The 26,272-nt window shown below is 38.1% G+C and overlaps 1 protein-coding gene across 1 annotated transcript in view; it reads right to left on the minus strand.

The window, feature by feature from the left end:
- GALNT12 (polypeptide N-acetylgalactosaminyltransferase 12) overlaps positions 1-26,272 on the minus strand; it is a 45,826-nt gene that overhangs the window by 18,249 nt on the left and 1,305 nt on the right. Inside the window, exons 2-6 of the mRNA XM_051812740.1 lie at positions 13,676-13,845; positions 12,886-13,075; positions 9,470-9,655; positions 7,121-7,238; positions 980-1,156 (exon numbers count right to left, since the gene is read on the minus strand). Of these exons, the coding sequence (XP_051668700.1) occupies positions 980-1,156; positions 7,121-7,238; positions 9,470-9,655; positions 12,886-13,075; positions 13,676-13,845 (841 nt within the window). The remainder of the gene's footprint in view (positions 1-979; positions 1,157-7,120; positions 7,239-9,469; positions 9,656-12,885; positions 13,076-13,675; positions 13,846-26,272) is intronic.

Raw genomic sequence — 26,272 nt, forward strand, 5'->3', positions numbered from 1 at the left:
CCAGAAAGCCAGTGCTTAGAAAACTTTCCATACAAAAAGTAGGGCCTGGGAAGATCAGGCACCTCCAGAAACAAGCAACAGCACAGAATGATTTCTTTTGGGCCTGAATTCTGGGCCTTGTGTCAGAGGTTCATTCACAGTGCCATTTCTAGGCACTGTGAGGACATTTTCAGTGTTATGTGTCTTCCAGCCTCTCATGATAAATATGTCCAAGTTATTAATTTGCACACTGCTTTACTATTTTGACATACTCAATTTTCACAGTATTTATCTTCTTTAAAAGTTTTGTTAACAAATGATCTTGTATTTTCATTTCAAAGCAAATAAAAATACTAATTTAAAAAAAAACCACCCAAAACAACAGAACCGATACTTTAAACATTTTATTGGGAACATTTTCATCTGAGTTTCCAGGACTTATTTTAATTAATTTAATCTTTTCAATATTGATTTTGGGTTTGGAGTTTCTTTGACAAACGTGGTGCAGCAGTAAAGCAAACAGAAATATCTATTTTATTTTACATCAGTCCAAAGTTTTACAATTATCACAAGACAGGTAATTTTGCTAAGGATTATTATCATGCTGTTCATCTTAAGGTCTACTGTTCACTCAAACTTCTCAATTTGCATTCATTAATTGCATTTCTGTAATTCTTTATTGAGAGAATCCTGTATCAGCCATTTCACAGAAGTGCACAATTTAAGCTAAACTCCTCCTTATTTTGGCCACCTCACTTAACATTCTTTCTTTCATTCATTCATTTAATATTGACATAGATTTGGCATTCTTGTAGTCTTACAGAATTTCAAATTTTTTCCAAGGAATTAAAAATTCTACACTTATTCTATGCTTGAGAAAAAGTTTTAGAAGAAATAAGAAATGAACATAAAAAGTACTCCATGTTAAATATTAGCTTAATTAATAGTTCATTGAAAACAAAGCCTACTGAAATTGCAGGAACAATGGACTTGAACTCACCAGGCGAGCGTGTGGGTTTCGGTGGTAATACAGTTCTTTATATTCATCCATCCACACTTCAGCTGCACGCACACTGTTTGCCAAAGCTTTGGACCGTGAGTATGGAGCTTGTTTGGGGAAAACGTGACCTACATGGGAGCAAGGATGGATCTCAAGACTTCCTCCACACTGCCATATCTGAGCAAGGAATTGACATTGCGTGTATCATTAATTTGAAACTTTGCAAGAAGAAGGATATAGTAACAACAAGGATGTTATGTAAGGATGATACCTTCTCGAGAATCACACCATACTGTAAGTAACACATACAATAATTTTGTGTGTCACTTGATGATTAAACTAGATAAAATTACATTCTTGTTGCTGTCAGTAATTTGCTCTGACTTCATAAGGAGATAACCTTATCTCTGGTTTTATCTGGTGTGCAATATCCCTTTCTTAGCTTTATGTACTCATGATAGGACGTGGTCTATGACATATGTTATGCAGGCATTGTTTCTTTTCCAAATTAACCATGTGAATAGCCACTTCTGAAAGAAACCAATGGTTGATAACGAATCCTTACCAGAAATCTTTGCCTATATTATACTGGAAAGCTGACTTAACCAAACAGGTAAGCTTGTCATATCATTGGAGAACAGTAAGTTGTATTCCCACTTGTACAATCAGCACTGTAGAAGAAAGGCATAAGTGCCTGGTGATAAAATCAAACTAACCTTTTCCACTGGAATGCTGGCAAAGGAACGAAAATGAAACGAAATGAAAAGAAGAAGCAAACTACATCTGTAACTAACTTATGGTGGTCCAATCAACAACAGTGAAACAACCTCCCTTTTATCTAAACCAATATTCCTACTTGCTGCCAAGGAAAGTACTTGCATCTGAATATGGAATTGGCAGAACTAACTCTGCTCTTGTGCTCATCCTCCTGCCTCTGGCTCCCCAGGTCAGGAAATGTACTGCCCATAAGTAATCACCAAGTGGATCCATTAGCCTCAGCACTCTGTGCACATTTTTCTAATTATACTCTTCTCCTCTGACAACCACGAACTTTTGGCAGTTCACCTACACACTCATTTTCCCATTACCCATTCTGATCTCAAATTTGATGTAATGAAAGGAAAGCACAGCTAGGTATTTCCTATTTAATATTGTGTGGGACCACAATGTGGCAGATGTCCTGTTCCTGAAAGGTGCCTAAAACAAGGTTTCTGAAATTTGGTCAGATGGGAGGAAAGGCGGGACATGTTACTGCACTTGAACTAACTTGAGGCTATCACCAATGACTCTGATAGACTTTCTATAGATTTTTAGAATTTTCCTTGTGTATTCAAGTGTGCATAAGTGGCAGCTCATCATTCCTTTGTAATGGAAGACAAGGGAAATTAGCTGAGATAGGTTTAAGGGATAGAGGTTTGCTCCCTGACAACCTTCTTGTATAAGACATACAATTTTAATTACACGTTATTCAAATGAACACAGCAGGAATGAAACATATAAGTTGCAAATAAAAGTTCTGTTGCTAACAATGTCAAAAGATCAGTGATGGGATTTTTCCCACCTCTCTCTTTGGGACTTTTAGAGATTTAAAAAGTCACTACAGACGAAGGCTTTCAGCATACATAAAATGGAGCTTTTCTTTAGACTGTTATTTTTTTTTAAAGATACTTAGAGTTTCTCTCAAATTTCTTAATTTGGAAAACAATGAATGTTGTCTCTATTGATTTGATTGTGGATAACGACATCAGACCTTTGCGTGTGGCACAATATTGTGCTTAATTACAAAAGTGTAAGCACTCACATACATATGTTTACTTCTGAAACAAACTGTTTCCTTAAAGGTATAGGTAATTCATTATTCAACTATAGGGAGCAGTGGATAATCTTTACTTTCTGGATTTAAAATTCATATTTCTTGTTTTTCATGTGAGGTTTCTCTCTTCTTTTTCACTGCTTTTCAGGGTAACAGTATACTTGTCATTTGAACAGAAAGATGATTAAAGGAATTATACAAGAAATCTAAAATTCTGTACTGATCTTTTAAACAATTTGCATAGTTTTACATGTAAGTTACCCTACTGCCATTTTGAAAGCTGCTATGAAACCAGGTATCCACTTTCACTTTAAGATCTCCCTTTTTGAGAGTTGTTCCAAAACAGTGTTTTTCATAATTATTATTTCTATATTCAAAATTAATTGTTAAGTTGCAGTTTATCACGCAAAATTTGTTAGCAAATATTAAAACCATTCAATTTATTAGTTTAACAATTTTCAATTTGTTATAGTCCACATAAGCATTTTTAATTCATCATTACTTTTTAGATCAGTCTGTTTTTAAACAAGATATGAGGAACAGACAATAAAGACTACTGAAGTAAAAATGTACAGCTAAAGGAAGCATATGCTTCAACTCTTCCTTGATAAAATTTGATTTCAATGGAATGAAACAGACTTACCATACTCTGTTAAATTGATGACAAAAAGAGAAGTCCATAACAGCTGAATTTTTAATAGCTAAAACTCTCTAAAAAATAATTGTAGGTTGCTAAACAATGCTTATTGAATTCTACTTACTTCACTAAAACAGTCAAAACTTATCTTGTCTTCCCATTACAAAAGCAAATTAAATATATTTCAGCTAAACAATTCCTCAAAAGGTTTATTTATTTTCATTTGAGTGGAAAACGTGACCTCTATATAAAATCAGGTACAAATGAACAGACATAAAATAAAGCAAGGAATTTAATAGAGAAATTAAAGTTGATTACTAAATGCTAAATAAGTGACTCTGGAGAAGATTCTCCCATAAAACTATTTCTTCTGTAACAGAAAAGCACATTAGGTTTCATGCATATTTTGCATGCTCACATACATAAAGAGATGTCTCTTTACTATGTCTGGCTAACTCACCGCTCACATTATAAAAGCATACATTTTTCCTTCACCTCGAGAAGAAAACAAGGTCACATTCCTTTTTACTTTCATTTTCATCTTGATGCATGCAGACTACCAGTATTTTTTCTTTTGTTTTCAGAGACAGGTGGTGGCATTATGAAAACCTACTGAAAATGCTCAGATCTTGCCTTGCAACCCCCTTCCCTGACAGGAAGGGGATTGGACAACTGACGTAATGCTGGGTCAGTGAATGCTAAAGAAGAAAAGCTCTATAAGCTCTACCAGTTCATTCTAACATCCTATGACTCTCTAGAGGAAATAAAAAAATAAAAAAAGGATGCTACATCCTGAACAAAGACAAAATGTAAAACCCACTATGTTCCTGCCCCTCTCTCTGCTACAATTTTTCTTGCTGATTTGCAGCTGAGCCCCCCTCCCCGGGTGGTTCTCTTGCACAATCTGCTGGAAGCTGGGTGGGTGGAGGCATCTCAGACACATGGACCCATCCTGGCTAGTCCTGACACAAGACAGATTTCCATATCCAGACAGAAAAAAACAATACAAAAAGGTCAGAAAAGAGAAGATCCCAGGCGATCGGAGGCATATCATCCAGGCTCATGGGCAATAAAATTTCTAAAAGAAGAAAGGTCTTTTCACACATAGCAGGCTAAAGAACAGAACTCAGGTGTATCAAGCCTCAGTCTCCAGAAACAAACTTACATTGCAGTGCCACTAGCAGGACTAAGAGCAGAGGGAGGAAGGAAGTTGCAATCAGATTCCCCTTGCTCCTTGTACAAGAGGGAGAAGACAAAAGAGTATGTTTTTAATCCCTCTGAAAGAGGAGTTTGAATGCCCATTATGCCCATGAAGTGAAATTTTATCCAGCTAAATAGCATTAAGCAATCCAAAATCAAGGTACATTGACTCAATTCTGCATTCAGCACGTAGCTTCCATCTCTCTTAGTCATCATGCTTTTAGCAAAAGCTTTTTCCTTGTTACACCTCTCAAAACCACAGAGAATTTCTTTGGTTTAGAATGACTGAAGTACAAGAAAGAGGAAGCTTGAGGACAAGTCTTTTCATGTCATCGAGAGAGAGCGGTGTTTACAGAAAGAAGAACAAAAATAAATTAATTTACAGTGGTTTTGAGTAGTCTTGCTCCTAATTTTCAGGTCTGACACATCTAGAAAACACAAGGACAACAGCATTAACACTGATTTATCCCTCCTGACCTCTTCGAGCACCGTGGGCAGCCAAAGAACACAGTTAAATAACATCATAGCACTCTGCTCTTTTCCACAAAAATCCTCACCACAGGGAGCACAAATAGAGGGGCTCCAAATCAAATAGAGGAAAGCATGTTGCCAGATCCTACTGGCAATCTGCACCAGCAAAACTGACGTGACAAGGCATATTGGTTGGCTGTTGCATAGTCTGCCCTGTAAAATCATTTGTGTCCCAGAAGTCGCTTGATCCACCTACACCACCGTGCCTGCTTGGCCCCTGTGGGGTACAGCAGTGTGCTCATGTGCTCTCTTCTGGAGACTCTGCTGCTTCCTTTGTGGTCTTCCTGTGCACTAGGTCACCTCTGATACTTTCTCTGTCCCATGAGGAAACCACATGCTAAAGGAGTAAAAGCACTGCTCATACAGGCTGCTGCAACTCATAAAAAATGACACTGGCTGCTGGAGCCTCACAGAGGTCTATGGCAATGAAAACTTGGCTCTAAAGCAGCAGGCAGCACAGGGGCACTTCAGGTCATAAAGGGAAAGGATCAGGCTTGTTCTGCCTGCAAGCTTTTGTCTCCTGAAAAGTGACACAAAGAGCAGAGAGTCAACAACTGCATGCTGAGCACACTGTCTTTAGATTTTCTAAAAGGAGTTGCAGTTCTGGATACCCCAGAACTGGAGACAGCTGGGAGACTTCTGCTTCAGAGGGACACAGTGCTGATGGAGGTGGGTCAACTGCTTTAAGCTTCAGGTGGAGGCCTGCTGAATTAGACCAAGACTACTAAGTAGGCTGTGTGTTTGGACTTACGTGACAGAAACTTTTCCCTGTGTGGAAAAGGAGGTGGCCATAAACGCAAACAGCATTTTCAGCTGAGAAATCCCCCTCTCCAGAAAGAAACCACGTCAACTCTAGGCCTGTGCTTATTATCTTTCCTAATAATTTTCTTTCCATATTTCTGTACCCTCTGTGCTAGGATTCCCGCACTACAGGCAGCAGGAGACAGGAACAGCAGCCAGGAAGACTCCATGCTTCTCTGACATCAAGAGAGGCAGACATCAAGAGAGACAGTCTGCTGATGGCTCCTTTCTCAAGAAAGTGGGTTTGTAACATTAAAATGCAATTTATCCCTGAAATCTATTGTCACACAGTACCACAATTCAGTGACTCACAGAAAGGCAAATATGACCATAAAACATAACTGGTGATGGGCACAACAGACAAGGGAAATCCAGAACAATAAGTTGTGAATCCCATGAAAGCCAAAAGCGGCCCTACAGTGTCCCTCCTATGTCATGACTGGATTGTTTCAGTGAGCTAAGTGTGATATGGGGCAAACCATAGGCAGCCAGTGCTCAGTAGGAATCAGCCACGCACTCATGACAGCTGAGTTGAGGAGGACAAGACTATCTTGCTTATCAGTCTGGGCTATCTTGTGTCTCCTCTCTTTTTCCCTGCTGTAAATCTTTTTCATTACAGCTATCTATCTGCCTCACACCTAAGCACGGCCCACTCTCGGTGAGGTGCAGCTCTACAGTTCCTGGAGATCTTCCCCATCATCTTATATAACCCTTACATAAACTTTTCCTGAGGTGAAACAGAATAAAGCCTTAAAAGAAGTACAGGGGCTGCCTTGTCCTGCCCCACGGGGACCAGCTACCAGCTGCCTCCTGCTCACTCAATCAAGCACATCAAAGAATTACAAATGCTTCTTTCCAATGACCTTCTTCAAGCCACAGAATGTAAACTTTACCCGCTAGTATCACACCACCACTTGTATTTTATACTGGCACTCAAAACAAAGACATGTTTTAAAAATTGCTTTAAAATGCCTATTTGGAAGGAAAATAACAGCTATACCAAAGTGTGAGGAAAACATTCATATAAAGACCTTCCAAAATACTCTCTTCTTAACACTTGCTTTTATTACAGCTATTTCACTATGTAAAAGGGCATGAAGAAAGAAATAAGAAACTTGTTTTATTCTCAGGAAAAGAAACTTTCAATTAAGCCACCTACCCTAAATGAGAATTCAAGGTTTTCTCCTCCCCAGACTTCCATTCCTGTGTCATATGAACCAAGATAATCAAAATACTTTTTGCTCACAGAAAACAATCCACCTGCCATGGTTGGAGACCTGTAAAAGAGAATAGTAACTCTGAATTAAATAAGAAGCAAAAAAAATTAATGAACCAATCAAACAGACAAAAAAAACCATATATTTTTATTTTCTATTTTCTCAGTCTTTTCTGGATACAAAGTAAAAGCCAGACATTGATTGGTTATCATGAGGCCATTTAAATTTAATTTTGTAGTAAAAAAATTGTATCTGAAACAAGCTCCAGAATGTACAAATATTGTCTTAAAATACTTTTTTGCAATTGCAGTGTCTTTGTGTATAAATGAGTTGTCTCTTACCTTCACATAATAGAACATAAATTTGGGGGTTTTGTAGCAGAACTGTATTAGTCAGCTCTGAAATTCTAAGTGCTGTACCTTTATGTATTTTACCTAAGTAATAATTAAAGAAATATTTGTGCTTTGGTAATTAATAACAACATTCTAGATCCCATTAAAATCAAGTGAAAAAACTCTCGGACATCAATTAAGAATTAAGTAAACATAATCTCTAAAGATATTTGTTTTCTTTCTAAGATCTGCCCATTTGTATGTTCTTAAATTCTTTACTAAGTTTGAGAAAAAAAAAATCAGGAGTCAAGATTGGATCCTCATGGAAGATCACAAGGCCCAGAGTGACAGTGCACTTAAAGGATGTACTTTCAGTAGGGTAGCATGTGCACACATACATAAACTTGTATTTGTTCAATACTGTTCCTAATTGTTCATAGTCTTAGAAAATTTCTCTCTTTAAAGTACCAAGTATATAATGCTGATTGGAAATGAGTTCAGCTGACATTTTATGAATTTTACTAAATTGCTGTTGAGGTAAATATTAAAAAATGCAAGGTGCAGTGACCAATTAGTCTTAATCTGTCAAAACTAATTTTACCAGCTATCTTTTTTGAAGCAACACTGTCTCACATTGTCATATGCTGTTTCAAATAATGGAATGAGATGAGGCAAGACAGAAGGAAAAAAACCAAACTCCATAACCAGTCAAGTTCTTCTATCTCCCTCCAGAACTCATCTTTCCAAACACAGCTGTTGGTGACACCACTCTTGGCACTGCTGCTTTCTCCAGACAGTTGTCGAGCTCACAGTCCCCAGGCTACTATGAAACTTTATCCCTCATCGTTCTCCTCTTAGCATGTCAAAAACAATTCTTCTTGTCATGAAGAAGAAAAAAGCATCATATTTGAGCTAAAGGATTTTAAAACATTTACTCTTATTTTGAATTTTTTTGAAGGAGGATGTGGACTAATATATGCTGAGAAGGACTAAACTACTGCCTCATTTTTCTCATGTAAAAAAATTGTTCTCTCAGTTGAGAATAAGTTCATTAATAATTGTGAAGTACTGGGTATTATTATCATGATAAGCCACCTAGAAAAGACTGAGAAAAATTAATCACTCTGTATTTGCTGTAGTCTATAAGATAACATTATAAATAGAAGTATGTACTAACAAAAATGCCAAACAGCTTAATTTATTACAATACACTGCTGAAATAGAGCAACTTTCAAGTTGAACACAGCAGACCCTCAACTATTAGGATTTTATCTACAATGCCCATTTTCCAGATGTCTTGTTTGTTCTATTACCTTACCTCTCCTAAAAACACAACAGAGTGACAAATAATACCAACTGATTGTAACTAATCTTAAATTAAAACAAAACTAATACCCAAAAGGAAGACATCAGAGTGAGCTCCTGTGAGATAGCCCTTAAGAGAAACCTTGGTGGATAGAGCTGTATCATTTCATCTCAATAAAAAACTGGCAAACTGGCTCACCTTTGAAAATAGCCAGCACTATGGTTACAGCACAGATAAAGTCTTCAAAATAACTTTTGCATTCTAACTGGCTAATGATTTTTTTCTCTTTTCATCATTGCTCATGATGTTTTTTACAACACGGAGCTCTTCACTTTGCACAGAGAACATCCTTCAGTATTTATCAGTTACACCCCTTCCAAGCACTGATAAACATCTCTGGGAGTATGCCTAGAGGAGTCAAAAGACTACTTTGTAATAAGGATTCTATATGGAAGACGACATAGGAGTTTCAGCTTTCAGACCAGTATTTTTTCCAAGACCATGGTAAGCAGGAACTATTTTGTAAAAAATGGGGAACTAAGCAAAATAAGTTATTTTTAGTAATATGCTTATTTCTCAAATATTTTTCAGCACCTGGCATTTTCAGGTGAAATCAAAAACACATTCACAGCATAAGATGCATAAAAATTAACCTGATCACATCAGTCTTGGACCTCCTCCGTTTTTGTTCTCTTTCAGGGGTACTATGCCAAGTGAAGACCAGTCTCCAGTCAAATCCACCAATCTGTGGCTCACCAGCATTTCCCAAATATTCAAATGTATTCCAGTCAATAACATCGATAACAGGGCAGACGACGGCTGTTTCTTCTTCCGCAATCCTGGTATTTTTTTAAAACAAAAGGGTAACTTCCGTTAGAAACTTCTCTCAAAAGCTGTAACTGACAAGAACAAGGAATGCTTACAGATACCAAACACAAAGTTTTGCTCCTTTTCAATTCACGCTGCAATACAAGGAAATGATGGCTACAGAAATAACCACCAGTTTCCTACTGAGGATGCATCACGATGGACTCAGCTATAGGCACCTGGTAAGCATCAATCTTCCTGGACAGTGGAAGGGAGGAATGTCAGATGACTTAAGATAACACATTAAGCATCTGGTTTGGCTTCCATAGCCAGCATCACATTCTCAACAAAAAAAAGTCTGTTTTCTTTTTGTACAGGTTGCTGCGTTTAAGAGAGTAGCATGATTGTATAGTTCTGCCAAGGTGAATAATAAATTAGCCAGCCTCTTGGCCCTCAAAGTCATGGTTGTTCTTGTGATAATCCACAAAAAGTTACACTAAGTACTACAACAATAACTCAAAAAGAAGCCATGAGCTTAAATGTTGCATGTTCTTTTGAACACACAACACTGGAATTAGATCTCCAACAGTGAAATATACATGAAGCAGGCTTCCAGAAACCCTGGCAACATAGGAGATGAAGAGGAGAAACGAGAATTACATACCTATCAGCAAGGGTGATCTAAAGATAGTCAAGATCTTTATCATACTAAGAATATATCAGAGCTGATGACATTTCTTGCAGGTCTACTTCTTCAAGAAGATAAGCCCCTTCCTCCCATTTCTTAGTACCATGTAGGGTTTTCTGGATTCCTTTCCAAAGCCATTTGCCCTTACAAATGGCAGCAGGATTCTTTGCCTTCTCCTCAACTTCTGGAAAGGCCTGTCTCAGTACTAGGGGCAACTTCAAGCACACAAGCTCAAGCTAAGGTCTTTCTTCTAAATCACTGTTTAGCATCTTCTCTACACTAGTGTTAGACATTCCCTTATAGCTGAGTGCAATGAAGTGACGTTTGACTTTAAGATGCTAGTACTTGTTTTAGCCCTTAGTCTTCTGGTTTACATATTCCAGAGGTGAAGGAAAAATGAACATATCGTATTGTCAAATAAGTAAGAGATGTAGTGTATCTGTCATTCAAAGAGAGCAAGTTCCTCATGGGATTATTAAGATTAAAACCCGCAGGCTGACCAAGGGCTCAGACTCTGAAATTAGAGCAGCTTGTGAAGGTTAAATGCAGCAGAGAACAGCAGCAGTTCCACAGAAGTATTGTCTGAGCTGACAAAGACTGCCTTTAGTATGAAATGGTCTCTTGTTGCTGGAGGCAATGTGCAACACAGCTGTTTTCTTCATTATCATTTTCCATTGAAATCTTGAGCACACAAAAGGGCTTATACAAATATTGCTATCTCCTCTCTCAGTCACATAAAACTAATGTACAAAGCAATGACAATCATATGTACACAGAGAAAAAAGTCCCAATAAAATGTAAAAATGCTTTGCTGCTCCTGTAACAAGTAGGAAAAGGAGTAAAAATTAGGTAGCTGGAATATGATTTTAGTTATGAAAGGAATCACATAAGTGAAAAGCCATCTCTTTTTCCATAAGTTAAGAATTAATTAGATGGTACAAGGCACAGGCAGCTTACAAATACAACCATGTTTGTGCTGTAAAATGCACTGTTGTATTGCTCCCATACATTTGAGTTAGATATGCCATGGAAAATTCCCCTTAGAGATGTACATCTGCATCTGCAGCAAGAAGACCAAGAATTCCAAGACACATTCAGGGCTAACTTTTTACAGAAGGTGATTTATTACGTGTAAAATTATCCCAATCCTTCCTCAAGATTGCCATCTAGTGGTGTGCTAAAGAAGTGAAGAAATTTCAGAATCGTCTCCACAGTCACAGTTTCTTTAGAAGCCATGCTCATTATTTGATGTTTACCCTTTTTCCTTTCTTCAAACTATCATAGTTAACCCACAGTCATCTGGAATGTACAGCATGAAATTTAGAAACAAGGTAAGTATGGCAATTTTAAGAAAACAAAAAACTAAAATAGTATTCTAGATACAATTTCAAATGGACCTGGGGAGTTTGAGAACACATCCCACTAGGTATCAGGAAGACTTGCATACATCAAGACAGCATGTGCTTTTGGAAATCTTTCTCCATTTTGCATAGGGCTGTTTTTTCTGGTCTGTATCCAAAGTCTATAGTAGCCTGTGGGAATCTTTACAGGATGCAAATCAAACCACTGGCCTTGAGGAAAGAATTATTTTTAACTGTGTTTTAAAGAGAACTGCTTTTCTATACAGAATATTTAGGAGGGTGATTCAGGTACTCTATGCATCAGCATATCCTAATGGCATCCAAGGAGGTAAAGCCATAAGCTGTCAGTAAGGGGGACAAAGCAATGGATGTGATGTGAGGGCAGCAGGGTGCTGTGGTGAGGTGTGCCAGTGGTGGAACTGACAGCAGGAAAAGTGCATGTATGGCTGATGAATACACATGGATGAGGCTTCAGTATTCAAAGCTGTAATGGAGAGCTTGTATTCTGGTTTCCAGGTTTTTTTCTTGTAGCTTTTGGAGGGTTCTTTGGGTTTTTGTTTTCTTTGTTTGTTTGTTTTTAATCAATGGGAGTTTTCTGAACAGCCTGGTAGATCTGCAGTATAGACAAGAGACTACATAGGTGTAAAGTTCAGTGTCCTGGGACAGATGGTTTCCAAGTAAAAGTCAGTGTTGACATAGCATTAACTCCTCCCTATCCTACCCCATCATGTTTTATATTAGAACCAGTTTGGAAAGACGGATTTCCTCAGGACTAGGAAGATGAAGTTTTTTGACTTGTATTCCACTCTGTGTATGCGCACATTGTCCTGCAATAGGGCATGTCTCGGGGCACACATCTTTCCAGACCTTCTTCTCACCCACAACCCTGGCTGACAGAAGCAGCCACCTTTCCCAAGGTAGTTTCAAAGCTGAGGGTGCGGGGATTCCTCTTCCTGAAAAATTTCCCTTGTCTGAAGAAAAAGAGCAGCTTGGTCCCCAGGATTAAAAAAAAAAAAAAATTCCCATTTCCTGATCTTTCACACTTCCATTTGCTTCCCCATAGCCAGGAGACAAACACTTGCAGTGCCTCAGGGACCAGGCTGCAGTAACATTTGGTAAACTACAAGTCATTTTTCCAGTGCAGAGGAGTGCCAAATGGTCTTGTCTCTTCTTCTCCAGTGGGAAAGAAAACCAGCCCAGAGCATCAGCTCACCTTTCCAACAGTGGCTCCAGCCAGCCCTCATGGCATTCACAGTGGCAGTCCAGGAAGGTCAGGATGTCTCCTTTTGCCACAGATGCCCCCAGCAGCCGGGCTCGAACCAGCCCCTCTCGCTTATTTGCCCGGATAAGACGCACCTTGCGTAAACCAGCCACGTAGTTCTCCAAAGTCTCCTTTAAATGTTCTATAACAAACAAACAAACAAACAGATACTGGCAGTTTGAACTCTTAAGAAAGGACATGGAAAAAGCACAGAACCTAGATGGACAAAAATAATGGTTGCTTTTAAGAAATCAAATGCTTTACATTTGGCCCTGCAATTCATTTTCAGATTGTTAAGTGCTTCTCAAATGTTACTTAAAGATTTGTCTGTGTTTTACTCTTAACACAATTCATGTGTAGTGGAAAATGCCAGCAGCACCTTTGTGTCCCATTATTCAAACTAAACCAAAGAACTAGGTAGCTGTCATTACTTGAGACACCAGGGAAACCTTAGAGCAATCAAAACTTGCTCAAATCAGGCAACCTAAAATGTTTCAACAGACTGTAGGTTATCTGTGCAGGCAAGCACTCATATACAACACATGCTTCCCCATTCTAAACTAAATTTGGTTCAGAAGCCAAATTTTTCCCTGGCACACTACAAGAAAAAATATTTTCCAATTAGATGCCTATGTTGTACAATATTATGGTATGTGACCTAAACAGCATAACTTTCTCCTGTGGACTGGCTGACCAAAAAAGCCCATCAACAATCAACATTATTTAGAATTATTCTTCCTACCTTTGTCACTGTAATCATCTACAAGAATAATTTCTTCCAAAAGAATATCTGGGGATGTCTCAAGAACACTGTGAACAGTTCGCAGAAGTGTTGACCAAGCCTCATTATAAAAAGCTATCACAACGGAGGTTTTTGGCAGGTTATAATAATCATACATCTTCTCTCTGCATCTGTAAGGGAGGGTATTATATTTAGTATAAGTGCAAAAACATTGTTAGTTTTCAGAAAATGATTCTCAAATGAAGAATTTGTATGCTTTTTACTAAATGTAAGCAAGAACATAGGATCTTAAAAGAACTGTATGTTTGTGGAAAAGTCATGCAAACACTTCCAGGAAGCTGCTCTTCTAGAAGCTCTATTTTCTTAGAAGCTTTATGACTAAAATTTTGCAAACTCCCAAAATTTCTAAAAAGAAAAATAATAAGAGGTATTCTGGGCTGCTGTACATGCAGTAGCTGTCTTTGTACAATATTAATTCAAGTAGAAGAAGAAGCAAAAGCCAAAACATGCCTCAGATAACAGAAAGAATATTAAAAAACAAACAAATAAAAACCAAGCAAACAAATCCCCAGCAACCTAAGTGCAGTAAAACCAGTAACATTAATTACTGAACACTTATGCTTTGGAAAATAAAACAAATGTAGACAGTAAAAATATAACTGTGAAGGAACAGCAACATATAAAGAGAAAAAAAAAACCAACCAGCAACAGAACTGAGACATATGTACACTAAAGCAGAAATTGGAAAGACCATAGAACTGCCAAAATATAATAGTGAAATCCGGAAAAACTGTAAACAGACATAGAAATGCGTGAGTTTGGGTCTACAGAGAGCCAGGAAGTTTGCAAGCCATTGAATTAAGCTCCAGAATGTATTTGCTATAAATACATATAGGAACTTCCCTAAATGATCGTAAGGATGCCAAGAAAATTACAACTGAGCCAAATGTACAAATTGTTAAAAGAATCCACTGGTCTGAAAGAATTTTAAAATAATGATTGTATTTATTACAATTTCTCCCCTTTGCTTAGAGCATTCCACATTAGCACTTTTATTAAAACTCAACAGAAATGGTTTAGAGATGTTGGAACTTTCTTATGTCTCCAGCTTACTGCCTGGAGTCACCAGGGCTTATAAGGGGCAGAAGGACATACTTCAACTCCTGTAGACTGCTAGGTCGCAACAGATACCAAAGCAGGCAGGACATCCCTCCTACTGAAACAGAACAGCAGTGAGTCCTCCAAAACCCATGGTATTGGGAGCAGAAAAAGGAAATCAAATTGATCAGTAGGAAACCTGAAAGCAAAATCCCTTAGGTCAATTTAGGGGCACCAAAATTCCCCAAAACACTCAGAAAACAACATTAAAAGCAAATTGCTTACCTATGGCACATCGAGGAAGTATTTACAAACTATTTAACACTGCTGTGTTTCCAATTAAAAAAGACTTGCAGGTTTCTTTAAAGATTATGCAACTATTAAGATCTATTGTACAGAAAGAAAAAAAAGTCTGAATCTGAATATTCGCAGAATTAAAACTCTTATGAGGGAAACAAAAGGTCTGTAGAATATTTCTGTAATAAATACCTGAAAATGAGGAAGGAAGGAGGAGAAATGACACTTGAGCAGAGGAGGCTCACAGAATGCTGCTTCTCAAACATGAAAGGAATGTTATGCAACAACACTCATATACCATGTGTATGCACGCATACACACAAAACAGATATACACAGATAGGCAAGTACGCATACACACACACTTATCTAGTGAAGTACAAAAATGCCTGTTCCTCCAGGCTGTAACTTGTCCTGAGGCAAACAGGGGGATTCACACAGAGAACTGCCTCACCTCTGGCTGGTGACAGAATTCATCTATTTAGCCAAACGTTCGCACATTAACACATGAAAAAAGAGTGACATTTTAATTAACTTTTTTTTTTTTTAATGCAGAAAAACCTACTGTATGAATCCAGTTTTGAAAACTTTAGCCTAACTGAAAAACTATTTATGCTCAGTACTGCCAGGAAAAAATTCTCCCTTTTTATTAGTCACTTGTACCACATAATTTTGAATTAATTTCTTGATGAAAACAGGATCTTCACATACCCATTTTAGAGAACTGAAGGAAAATATAAATAAATAAAAACCCCTCCAGTAAAACTTTCTCTGGAAAATATGGCAGAAAGATTTACAGAATAACAATGCTGTGTTCCATTATTTAAATAAGAAGGAAATCCAAAAGGTCTAAAGAAGCTTATAAGCCTAATTATAGATTAAAGACTTCAACAGATTTGCCTGAAAATTACATGCTGGAGACGGCAAACATAATTTGGCACACAGCAAGGCAATCCCCAAAGTGTTTGTGATTCACTGTATATTGCTGCCTCCTTCCTTAAGCACACCTCACATTGCGGGAAAGGGAAAGGAGGAAAAGGTCAGCCTCCTACAGGACATAACAGAGCACACATTTTTTAGGTTTCTGAAGTCAAGAAAGAGGTCAAAACTAAAACTTACAATCCCTAAAGAGAGTCTACAAGAAAGCTGATGAGGGATTTTTTACAAGGGCCTGTAGTGATAGGACAAGGAGGAATGGTTTTAAACTTCCTCTTTAAAGGAAAATTAGAAAAAAAATTAAAAAATAGGAAAAATCCATTATTCAACTTCTATGCAGACTCACATGTTTATCTCAAAAATTATTTCCAAGACATATATTTCTTGCTAAATTGCTACAAGATCTCTACTGTTAGCAGTCTCAAGTATGGCTGTTAAAATGAGGCACACTTTTCCTCATCTGTCGGTAATGAAAGAAATTTCAAAGAGTTTTGCTAAGCCTTAAAAATTAATCCCATTGGAGAGATTACAAACCCAAAGCATTTAAACCCTGCAAAAATTATAGTGCAAGAAAATCTTTAAAAAGCTAATGAATCCCTGAAATGGAAATGCTTGAAAGTGTTGCTGAATAACAATTAAGTGGCATGCATATGGACAACTTCACAAGATATAGAAGCTTCAAAAAACCCATGTCGAGTACAAAACCTGACTTGAAGCATAGCGGTCATAACTCAGCTTTTCCATTCCTCAATGCCTATTTACCACGGAAGCACCTTAGCAGAGCATCTTCTGTATTCACCTTTGCAAACTTCATGTACTTTTATTCTCCATGTGTCAGCCAAGTACGCAGGCTGCTACTTTCCAAGTGAATCATTTCACTCCTACTTTGGGTTATTCAGAAAAACAAATGCGTATCAGTTATGGTATGTCATTAAAATGACAGGGGGGATAAAAACTGGTGAGAGCAGTCCCAAAATATGTTTTTGCAGACACTGGGAATGTATATTTATGCTGCCTATACTGCAACTTGCTTTTGGCTTCTGACTAAGGCGTTCTTTTAGTGCCACCCTCAAACCCATAATTCTGTCCTTTCCAATACAGAGGATCATGTTAAGACAGGATTAATTGCTTCTCACATTAACCATCCTAAAAGCTAGGTGTTACTTTTGAGCTAATCATCCGGACTCTGCATATCCATAAACACAGATCTAGAGGGCAACTCTCCTCACCATTCTTAAGCCATTTATCTAGCACAGCCAAACAGACCTCTGTGGCTTCCCACCTCCATCTACAGAACAGCTGCTTAACTTTTCTATGACTAAAGTTAAAGTGCGTAGAGTCTCTACTACTGGCAGTTGATACATCACCTTGAACCTCATTATCATAGCTAGCAAATGCTTTGTAAAAGCATAACATAGACACAAAACAAATAGATTTGCCTGTAAGCGTGACATTTCCAAGCATGGACAATAAATGCAGATGCATTTGAAGTTCAATATATTCTTTCACTACTCTCATGACCTTATTCAACCACAGGAACTTTACTGCTTTGCAATAATTATATACATTTTAAAATAAACAACCACCTGAATTAAAAACGTGTGCATGTTGAATGGGCTCATTTTCTCCAGAGAAGTATACAATATCTCTAGTCATGTTGATTCTGGAAACAGTTATGAAATACTAGGGTCAGTTGCTGAAGAAAAACCTGATGCTAGCATATCTGAGGAGCTTTTTTAGAGTCAATAAATGCATAAAGTCTTAAACAGAACTCAGATTTCACTGAAAAACATTGATACATACTGGATAATAACCATAAAAGGTATGGTAATGCAAAGGAGTGACACCTGCTCAGCGCCTGCCCTCTGGTGACTCCCGCTCTCTGCAGACCACTAGAAAACGTACAAGCATAATCCTTGTGCACAGCAGAGTGGCACCCAGAGAAAATGTGGCCAGGACTGCCCCTAACCACCTCCCAAGGAGTGGCCTGGGACACTGCTCTGCTCCAGCAGCAGCCTGCTTCTGCATTATCCTCCATTTCCCTCAGGCACTCTCTGCCATGCTGGGTGGGTGTTCCAGGGTTCCTTTTGCTTGATTACTGTGACTTAAAAGACCAATATAAAACAAGAAATGCCAAGAGACAAAGTTTCTGTTTATCATTTTATACCAAGACAACATCTACATTTTAAAATTCTAATTGTGTTCATTCAAAAATTTTTAAATCTCTAGATAAAAAGAAAGAGAAAATAATGCTGGTACGCACCTGAACACAAAACCACATTCACTATGTACCATCTTTCCTGGATCTTTTACTACAGCAACTCATCTCAGTCGACAAATGCAAACTGAAGCAAAGCACGTAAAAGTGTATCATCATACATCCAAATTCCTGTGGGTTTGGTTTTGCCTTTTTTACACCACATTTTTAAGCCACAGTCTAACCGAGAGTATACGGTTGAAAGGTTTAGTAAATTAACCTTGGAATCTACTACGCTATAAAATCTTCTGTTAGCAAGTTTTACAATAGGTTATTTATTAGAAACTAAGGAAACATCAGTCAGGAAATGCCTAAACAAAATTAAATGGGCTGCTTTGAAGAACATTTGTGTCAATTAACGTAATCACTCAATTTATTTCATTGTAAGGAGCTCTTTCTCTTAGAGATTTGTATCTACACACAGGGAGAGAGAGTATGAATGTGTGCACACCGGGCATGCTGCCATGAGTTAATTAGGAATGGTTGCTGACATGCTCTTATTTAAGACTTTCACCACAACTGTGACAACGATACAGCAAGGGAAAATATATTTTTAATCTCCAAATTTGATCTTCTATATGCAGTTACTCATACTTTAAGAAAAAAATATTATATGCTCTGTGAGTTTTCAAAGATTTGTTAAGAATACAAACTGCTCATAAATTATTTAATGCTTTCTAAAGGTACACTATATAAGTTTTACTTTTGAAATTTCAATGTGAATGCCTGAGGCAAGTTCAAGATTGCGTAGCTTCTCTCAAGAAGCGTAAAACAGCATGTGTCGAAGCTGTATCTGATTCAAAGTGATTTATGTGACTACAGTACGTGACATTGCCATATATGCCCCACCATAGTGTCACCTGGAAAGCACTGCCAGGGTCCTACTTCAAGTTGGCTTTCACAGGGTGGGCTAGGAACCAGGTTCAATGGGTTTGTTATGATGGGCTGTAGATGTGTTGACTCACCACACAATCTCCTTTTCTATTTCTAATTTGAATGGTTGAAACATTGAACTAAACAGTAGATTTTTTTTTTAGTAAGAGGTGTGCTCAAGTGTGGAATTTTGTAGGCTGTAAGCAAATAAAGCTGATGGGGACAAATGGCAGCAGCCACAGGCATCTCAATCTATATTCACCATCTCCACTGTCACTCCATAAGCTGCAAAGCCAGCAGTGTGGGCTCTGGGATCTGCCAGGTATCTTCACCCAAGAGAAAATACCTCCTTCTCCCATCCTCCCCAAGTCATGGCAGAGAACACAGCTGTACTGGAGTCTTCTCCCCCCTTTTCTGTTTTGCCTTCCCCACTGCTCCCAGCAGCAGCTCAGGGTTCAGCACATCCATTAACAAGCATCCCAAGCTCTGCAGCATGACGCGGATGGCAGCACTGGTTTCTAAGCCATCCCACAGAGTTACCAGGGCCGTGTCACCTACTCCAGGCTGAACACACAGTTGAACAGTTGCTCCTCACCCCTCCTTGGGGGAAATCAACCCATGGATAAAATCCAGCATGTGAGCAAAAAGCAATGCCACCCTATACAATCAAAGCCTGGGATATAGAAGCATGGTATTTCCAGTGAAATTTAAGGATATGATAAATAACATTATTCTTATCCTCTTCAAACACTACCCAACTTTTCATGTGAAATTTATTTTCTCACATAAAACTATCAGTTTGAGCCAACTGTCAGTTCTGGGGTTTTCTCTTTAAAAAAAAAAAGTCTTATTTAAGCAGGAGAGGTTCCACTGGTTTTGCACACCTACACATGCCATGTGTGTTTGGCTATTACAGAAAAAGGCAGCAACGTTTGCTGAAGGTGTGTCTTGGTCCAATGAGCAAGGCAGATAGCAGCAAGCTGCAGATAACTGCCATAATGCCCGAATTATTCAGGGGCAAGGTTGGAACACATAAGCAGCGCAAGTTCAGGTGATGCTGGCCTACACTTCCCCATCACCTGGTCCCAGCCCAGCAGCCTAACTAAAAGATCCCTAAATTATGCCTGCTGAAACAAACCACATTAGAGAGAGCCCCCATGTACACTCTACAACACCGTGATATGATCAACTCTCTGAAAAGAGAGGCGAGCTAGATTGTGAAACAGTTTTCCAGGTTATTTGATGTTTTATAGAACAATTCTCTCAGTGACAATAAGGTCTTGAGAAGACAGACTGCCAAATGCCGTTTTAAGATTTCAGATAATAAAGGGCTGCACTGCCTAGTATATAAACATGGTGAGAAGCAAGAAAGAAAGAGATAGGAAGCCTTAAACAGAAGAAAATATTTGCTAAGAAGTTTGGAGGGGAGGGGGGAAAGCAAATCTGTGTAAAACAGATTAAAAAAAATTAAGAAAAAAATGTCTAGAAAGTTGACCTATGAGAGTTGACTAAATCTGTATCCTAAAATCTACAACTTCAAGAAATCCATAGAGCCTCTTAATTCCAAATTTTTAGAGAAAAGTTATAGAAGTTCCTACTGGCCCATATTCTGGATATGCAGATGAGAAGGAAATTGTGCATGTGACAATGAGGAAAACAAATTGATTTTCACTTTAGTTTCCTGATTTGAAACAGTGGTTACATTTTGCTCAAATAGTTACCTGTGTGCAATATGCTTCCAAGGTAGTGAGATACACTTAACCTTATGGCACATAGCCATACCATTTCCTACACCTACATTCAGAAACTTACTTTCATCATAGTAATTTGATGCAGGACAAGAAAAATATTAAAAACCAAAACAAACAAATAAACAAAAACCCCAAAAACAAAACAAACAAAAAACCCACAAAACATCCCCTCCAAAACAAAACAAAAAACCCAAACCAAAACAACAACAAAAAAATCCCAAACCACCCAATGATGAAGTATTACTCCCCCATTTGACTGTATGAGAAAGGAATGAGATGTCCCAGAGATACACTGCTTTGACAATCTAAAGCCTGTTTATATATGCAAGGAATCCTGCCAACTAACACTAAAGTAATAACTCAAAGGTGTTACAATTAATGTAGTTACAATAACCTCTACCAGAAAAGGTCAGAAGACAAATGAAAAAAAACCCAACCCTAAACAAGTGAACATAGTGTTACAGAACTACTATACCAAATACACTTTTAAGTGTTTAATGCAAAGTATTTGCTCGTAAGAAGTAGCATACTGTGTCTTCTGGACTCTGATTAGATGTAAAGCATGGGAATACCCAATGCCAAAGCCACCCCTGGGCACAAGATGCACCATCAGCTGTGTGTTTAGAGGGAAGGGATGTGAAGGAAGGTCAAGCTGCTGCAGCTAACCTCTTCAAAGAGTTCATATTTCCTATATGGACCACTGCAAAACAAAAAGAAAAAGTCACTGCAGTTATTTCACCTCTAGATAAGAGATGAAAGAAAAGCTCCTGGGTGAAGTCTGGCAGTCATGGTGGGCTGAGGAGGAAACACCTGGCTGCTGCGCCTTTTCCCGGAATAGAGTCAGGTTAAAACTCCTGGCAGGAGCAGCGTGCTCATCAAAATCAGATGCTGTGATTTTTGGAGTAGAAAAGGGACCAAAACCTAATATCGAGGTTTATTATGGGAATTTGCTAGCAAGATACTATCAGATGAGCATCCTGGGTAATTTGGTATTTACAGCCCAGAAAACAAACCAAAGAAGAAAGTGAGACTGTAAAAGGATCACACTGAAATCTGGGAACAAAAAGGAAAAAGAGTTTTGAAAGTCAGAAAAATCCTAGCACAAGATTGTTACGCTAAACTCAAACACAATATTCCCCCAAAATAAATAATATTACAGGTATAAATGATGGTGACAGAAGAGTTTAAGTATTTGTGTAAACTAGCTATCTATATAAAGACACTTAAACATACAAACACAGATATTTAAATAGATATATAAAATCATACATCTAAAAAACTTTTATATAAAGAATATCTATCTCCATCTCCAAAACACAGAAAATTACCTAGAATTAAAGAATGAACCTCTCAAACTTTTTTTAATAGCTGCAAAATATGCAGACCACATTCAACACTTTTAGGGCTTTTGTGGCTACTTAAAATCATTTGCCAGTTAAGGAAATACAGGAAAGAATTAAAAATCCATTTCCTTGTGATCACAAGTAAAATGAGCCCCAAGGGTTGATTCAGGTTTCTACAAGGAAAAAGACAACACGAAAACGCTGAGTTGGCACAAAAGTGCGTATTCCTGACTTGTTCCTTCTTGGCAAGAGTCAGCCAAAAGGCAGCTGGTGTGATTTTACAGAAACCATCCCCAAAATAAACGTGCAATGCACCCCTCCTGTGAGAAATACTGAAAGAAAAAAAAAGAAGCTAGAATGTCTAAAATCAGGAACAGCACTTGAAAACAGCCCTTCATCTAAAAGAACACAAGAAGAAAACCTGGAAATGTATTTCTCACACACCGTAACAACCTGTAAAAGGCTGTCTAAGAGAACATATCAGTTGTCTGCCTAACCTCGCAGTCCTGTAAAACAAGCACATGACAAGAAGCCCCATGGGACAGGATGCAGACGTGTTGTTGCGGGGGAAGAAAGGCAGAGCAGCACTGGCCAAACCGCACAGCTCAGAGCTCATCGCATCGCACTCGCAGGGCATCAGCCCCAATGGGGCCCTCGCTAAGTCAGTGTCTGATAGAAGATGCTTGTTGGTTTTAAACCAATTGTTGCTTCCCTTATGAGTGAAAACACAAGAAATCAAAAAATAGATGTTGGGAAGACAAGCAAGGCCATCCAGACAACATTATGAACAGAGGGGGAGGGAGGTGCAAAAAAAAGTCACTGTGGCAGTGGTGTAGCCTTGAAAGAGGTATCCAAAGAACCTGCTGAAACTCCATCCTTGGAGACTTGGAGGTTGGAGTAGACACCCCAGAGGTTCCTTCCAACCTCTGTCCTCTGACCCTACAGCAAATTTCACTTCTAGCCTTGTACAAATTGTATGATCATTTAGTAACTTCCTCACATTCTTATTCATAAGATTTTTCCAAAATAATACTTTTATAGATTGTCTATATCTATGTTTGTTTATATGTATGATTAAATATACATATTTATGTGTATATGAATAAATATATGTTCATAAATACATACACACACAATCACACGCACAGTTCTAGCCACCAATAAAACTAGAGTTCCTGTGTGATGAAACACATTATCAGTTGCTGATCTCAAGAGCAGACAGTTAAAGGAAGCAGGAACTGTCTAAAGAAAACGATAGAAGTTGTTGAGTTCTTCAGGTCTGTGGTTCTACAGAAACAGAATCAGTCGTCACAAAAAGCATGCTACAGTGGTGAGAAAAAGAAGGAATAAAAACCTTCTGAATATTTGCATTGTTGGGAATTTATTAGTAGGAGAAACATCTTATTTTGAAACTTCCTGGATTCATAGTCGAATATCATCAGTCAGTACATTATTTGAGACAGTAATCTCAGCCAAACTGTTCTCCTCTTCCTGCATAGTATTACCAGACATAGGTATTAGGAAGTAACTTGCCACATTTCTGTTTCAATAGCAGGTCTGGGATGTACAAGAGGTAGCAGTAGAAAATGTTTTTTTGTCATCATTTTCTGATAAAGAAACACTTTGTGCCATAATTTTGCATATCATGTTTAATGTCTTATTGGTTCAGATACTCTCAATCTTATTAGCAAAATTCTAGTTTTCATTGGATTCAAATGTTTGTACCCAGAAAGCAGGCTCATTGATGAGTGTGGGAGGACATTAAAGTTAAAAGGAGCAGGGAGGACCCAGGTGGTGGTAATGTTGCCTCTATTCTTCCTTCTTTCATCCTCCTATTTTACTGGCATTTAAAATTTCCAGACATGCCTCCATACACAAAAGAATATGCTGAAACAGACCAAAAGCCCATAGCCCAGAACACAGTCTCCAAGTACAGGATCTGCCAACATCTCCTGAACACTTGATTTAAATTTTCTCGTAGATGGACTTCCTTATTCTTTACAGTAAATGGATTTTTGGAACAAGGAGGTGGCAGAATTTGTTTTATCCACTTTTCATCAACCATGTATTGCAGCAGCCCAGGAAGAGGTACCAGTAACACATCTGTCTTTCAGGCTGAAGACCTGTCAGTTAGTCACTTCTTTATGAAAGCCATGCTGTAAGTTGAACAGCACTGGGTCCAACACAGATTTCTACGGGACTTTATTGGTGACCCTTCACTATTTAAAACAAAACAAAATAAAAAAATCCCCCAAACCAACCAACCAAATAAAAAAATCCAGAACAAATGCTTTCTAGCTTCTATTCAGTTATTTATAAATGCAAGAAATCTCCATCTTATTTCACAGTTGTTTAGGAACTCATCAAAAGCATCTGGAAATAACTTTTTATCCATATAATTACGACCTTCAAAGAACTCAAATAGGTTTGTAAGACACATCATCCTTGACAAAAGCCAAGCTGACTTTCTCAATAGATCATGCCTACCCATCTTTCCCTTACCACAGTTTGTAAATAACATGGCTGAAAGAGATCCAAGGCTTGCCAGCACACAGTTCTCTAGTTCTCCTCTGGGACTCCACTAAAAAAACGGTGTATTTGCCACCTTCTGGTCTTCAGGTACCAAAATTGTTTCACTGATCACACCTGAAATTTAGCCTTTGCACCATTTTAGTGGACAGTTGAAGCTTAATTTCAGTCTACCATTACAGCCTCACCTATCACCAAAATGTTCATTAAAGGTCATTACCAAAATTAAAATAAAAAAACTAAGTAATGTTTTCCCTAAAGTTGTATAGCCTCTAATCTTACAATGAAGTGCAATGAATGTCTATCACTATAGGCTCTGTGATACCTTTTTCATTTTTTTTTTTTTACTTCAATCACTTAAATGGTCTTCCCTCTTAAGAGAGGGAGTTAACAACTTCATTGCAAAATTGCCTTTGGAGAAGTTTTTTTACATTTGCTGTGTGAGTTGGATAGATGCTCTGTAACATTTTTGCCATAATTTAGATTTAACTGTCTACAAAGAAATTAAACACCAGCCAGACGATACTACAACAGTGCAATACAACCCCAACTTCAGAAGAGAATTATCTCAGAGGTTACATCACTGGTGTGTTGTGATTCTTTTGGTTTGGATATATTTTGCCATTTCAACATCCAAATATTCAAATCAAAAAGGGTCTGTCGTTGTAGCAAAATCTATTCATCTATTTACAATTTTTCATTTCTAGAATCGTCATCCACACACATCTATAATGTCTACTGTTCAACAACTGTAATCTCTCATTTCCTCTGACATCTTGTAATAAAGAAATGGCACAAGTCCAAAATAATTAATTGAAATTATTTAATTCTTCCCATGGAAAAGCAACTAAAATGGTCCTTTTGGACCTATGGTCTACAGACTGCTTATAAGGGGTGAATATATGTAACTAAGAAAAACAAGGCTAGTGTCAGGCTTAAACTTAAAATAAAAAGGCCTTGCATTTGCATTTGAGCTTTTTGAGAGCCATCATAAGATTCATATTTTAGATTCAGCACTTATAACTAGAGTTGGTGAAATACTGGCCAGGACGCGCTGATGTGAAATGAATGCATGGGAGAGACAGAGCCCTGCTTTCTTCACAGCTCTTTGCTACCATATCGCACAAACCTGTTGGAATGAAATAAACCTGCCGAAGCCAAGCTCAGGCGAAGCAGAGGAGAGGACTCTTGAGGAGTCAGTAGCATCCACGGCTCCATCCTGAGCCCTTTGCCAGATGGCACATAGAATCACAGATTATTCTGAGTTGCAAGGGACCCACAGGGATCATTGGAGTTCAACTCTTAAGTGAACGGCCAAATACAGGGGATTGAACATGTGACCTTAGCACCAAGCTTTAACCAACTGAATTAATCTCACCCATAAGCGGGTATCCTGTTTCTCTCACCAGCTGGTCACTCACTCACAGGAAAGCCCACGCTGCAGTGAACATGCAGCTAAACCAAGTATTTGCATTAGGCCAGGACAATCAGACCTGCTGTGCTACACTGGCTTT

Source organism: Manacus candei, unplaced genomic scaffold, assembly GCF_025592945.1.
Source record: "Manacus candei isolate 608988 ecotype Guabito, Panama unplaced genomic scaffold, ASM2559294v1 h1tg000088l, whole genome shotgun sequence".
Lineage (NCBI taxonomy): Eukaryota > Metazoa > Chordata > Aves > Passeriformes > Pipridae > Manacus > Manacus candei.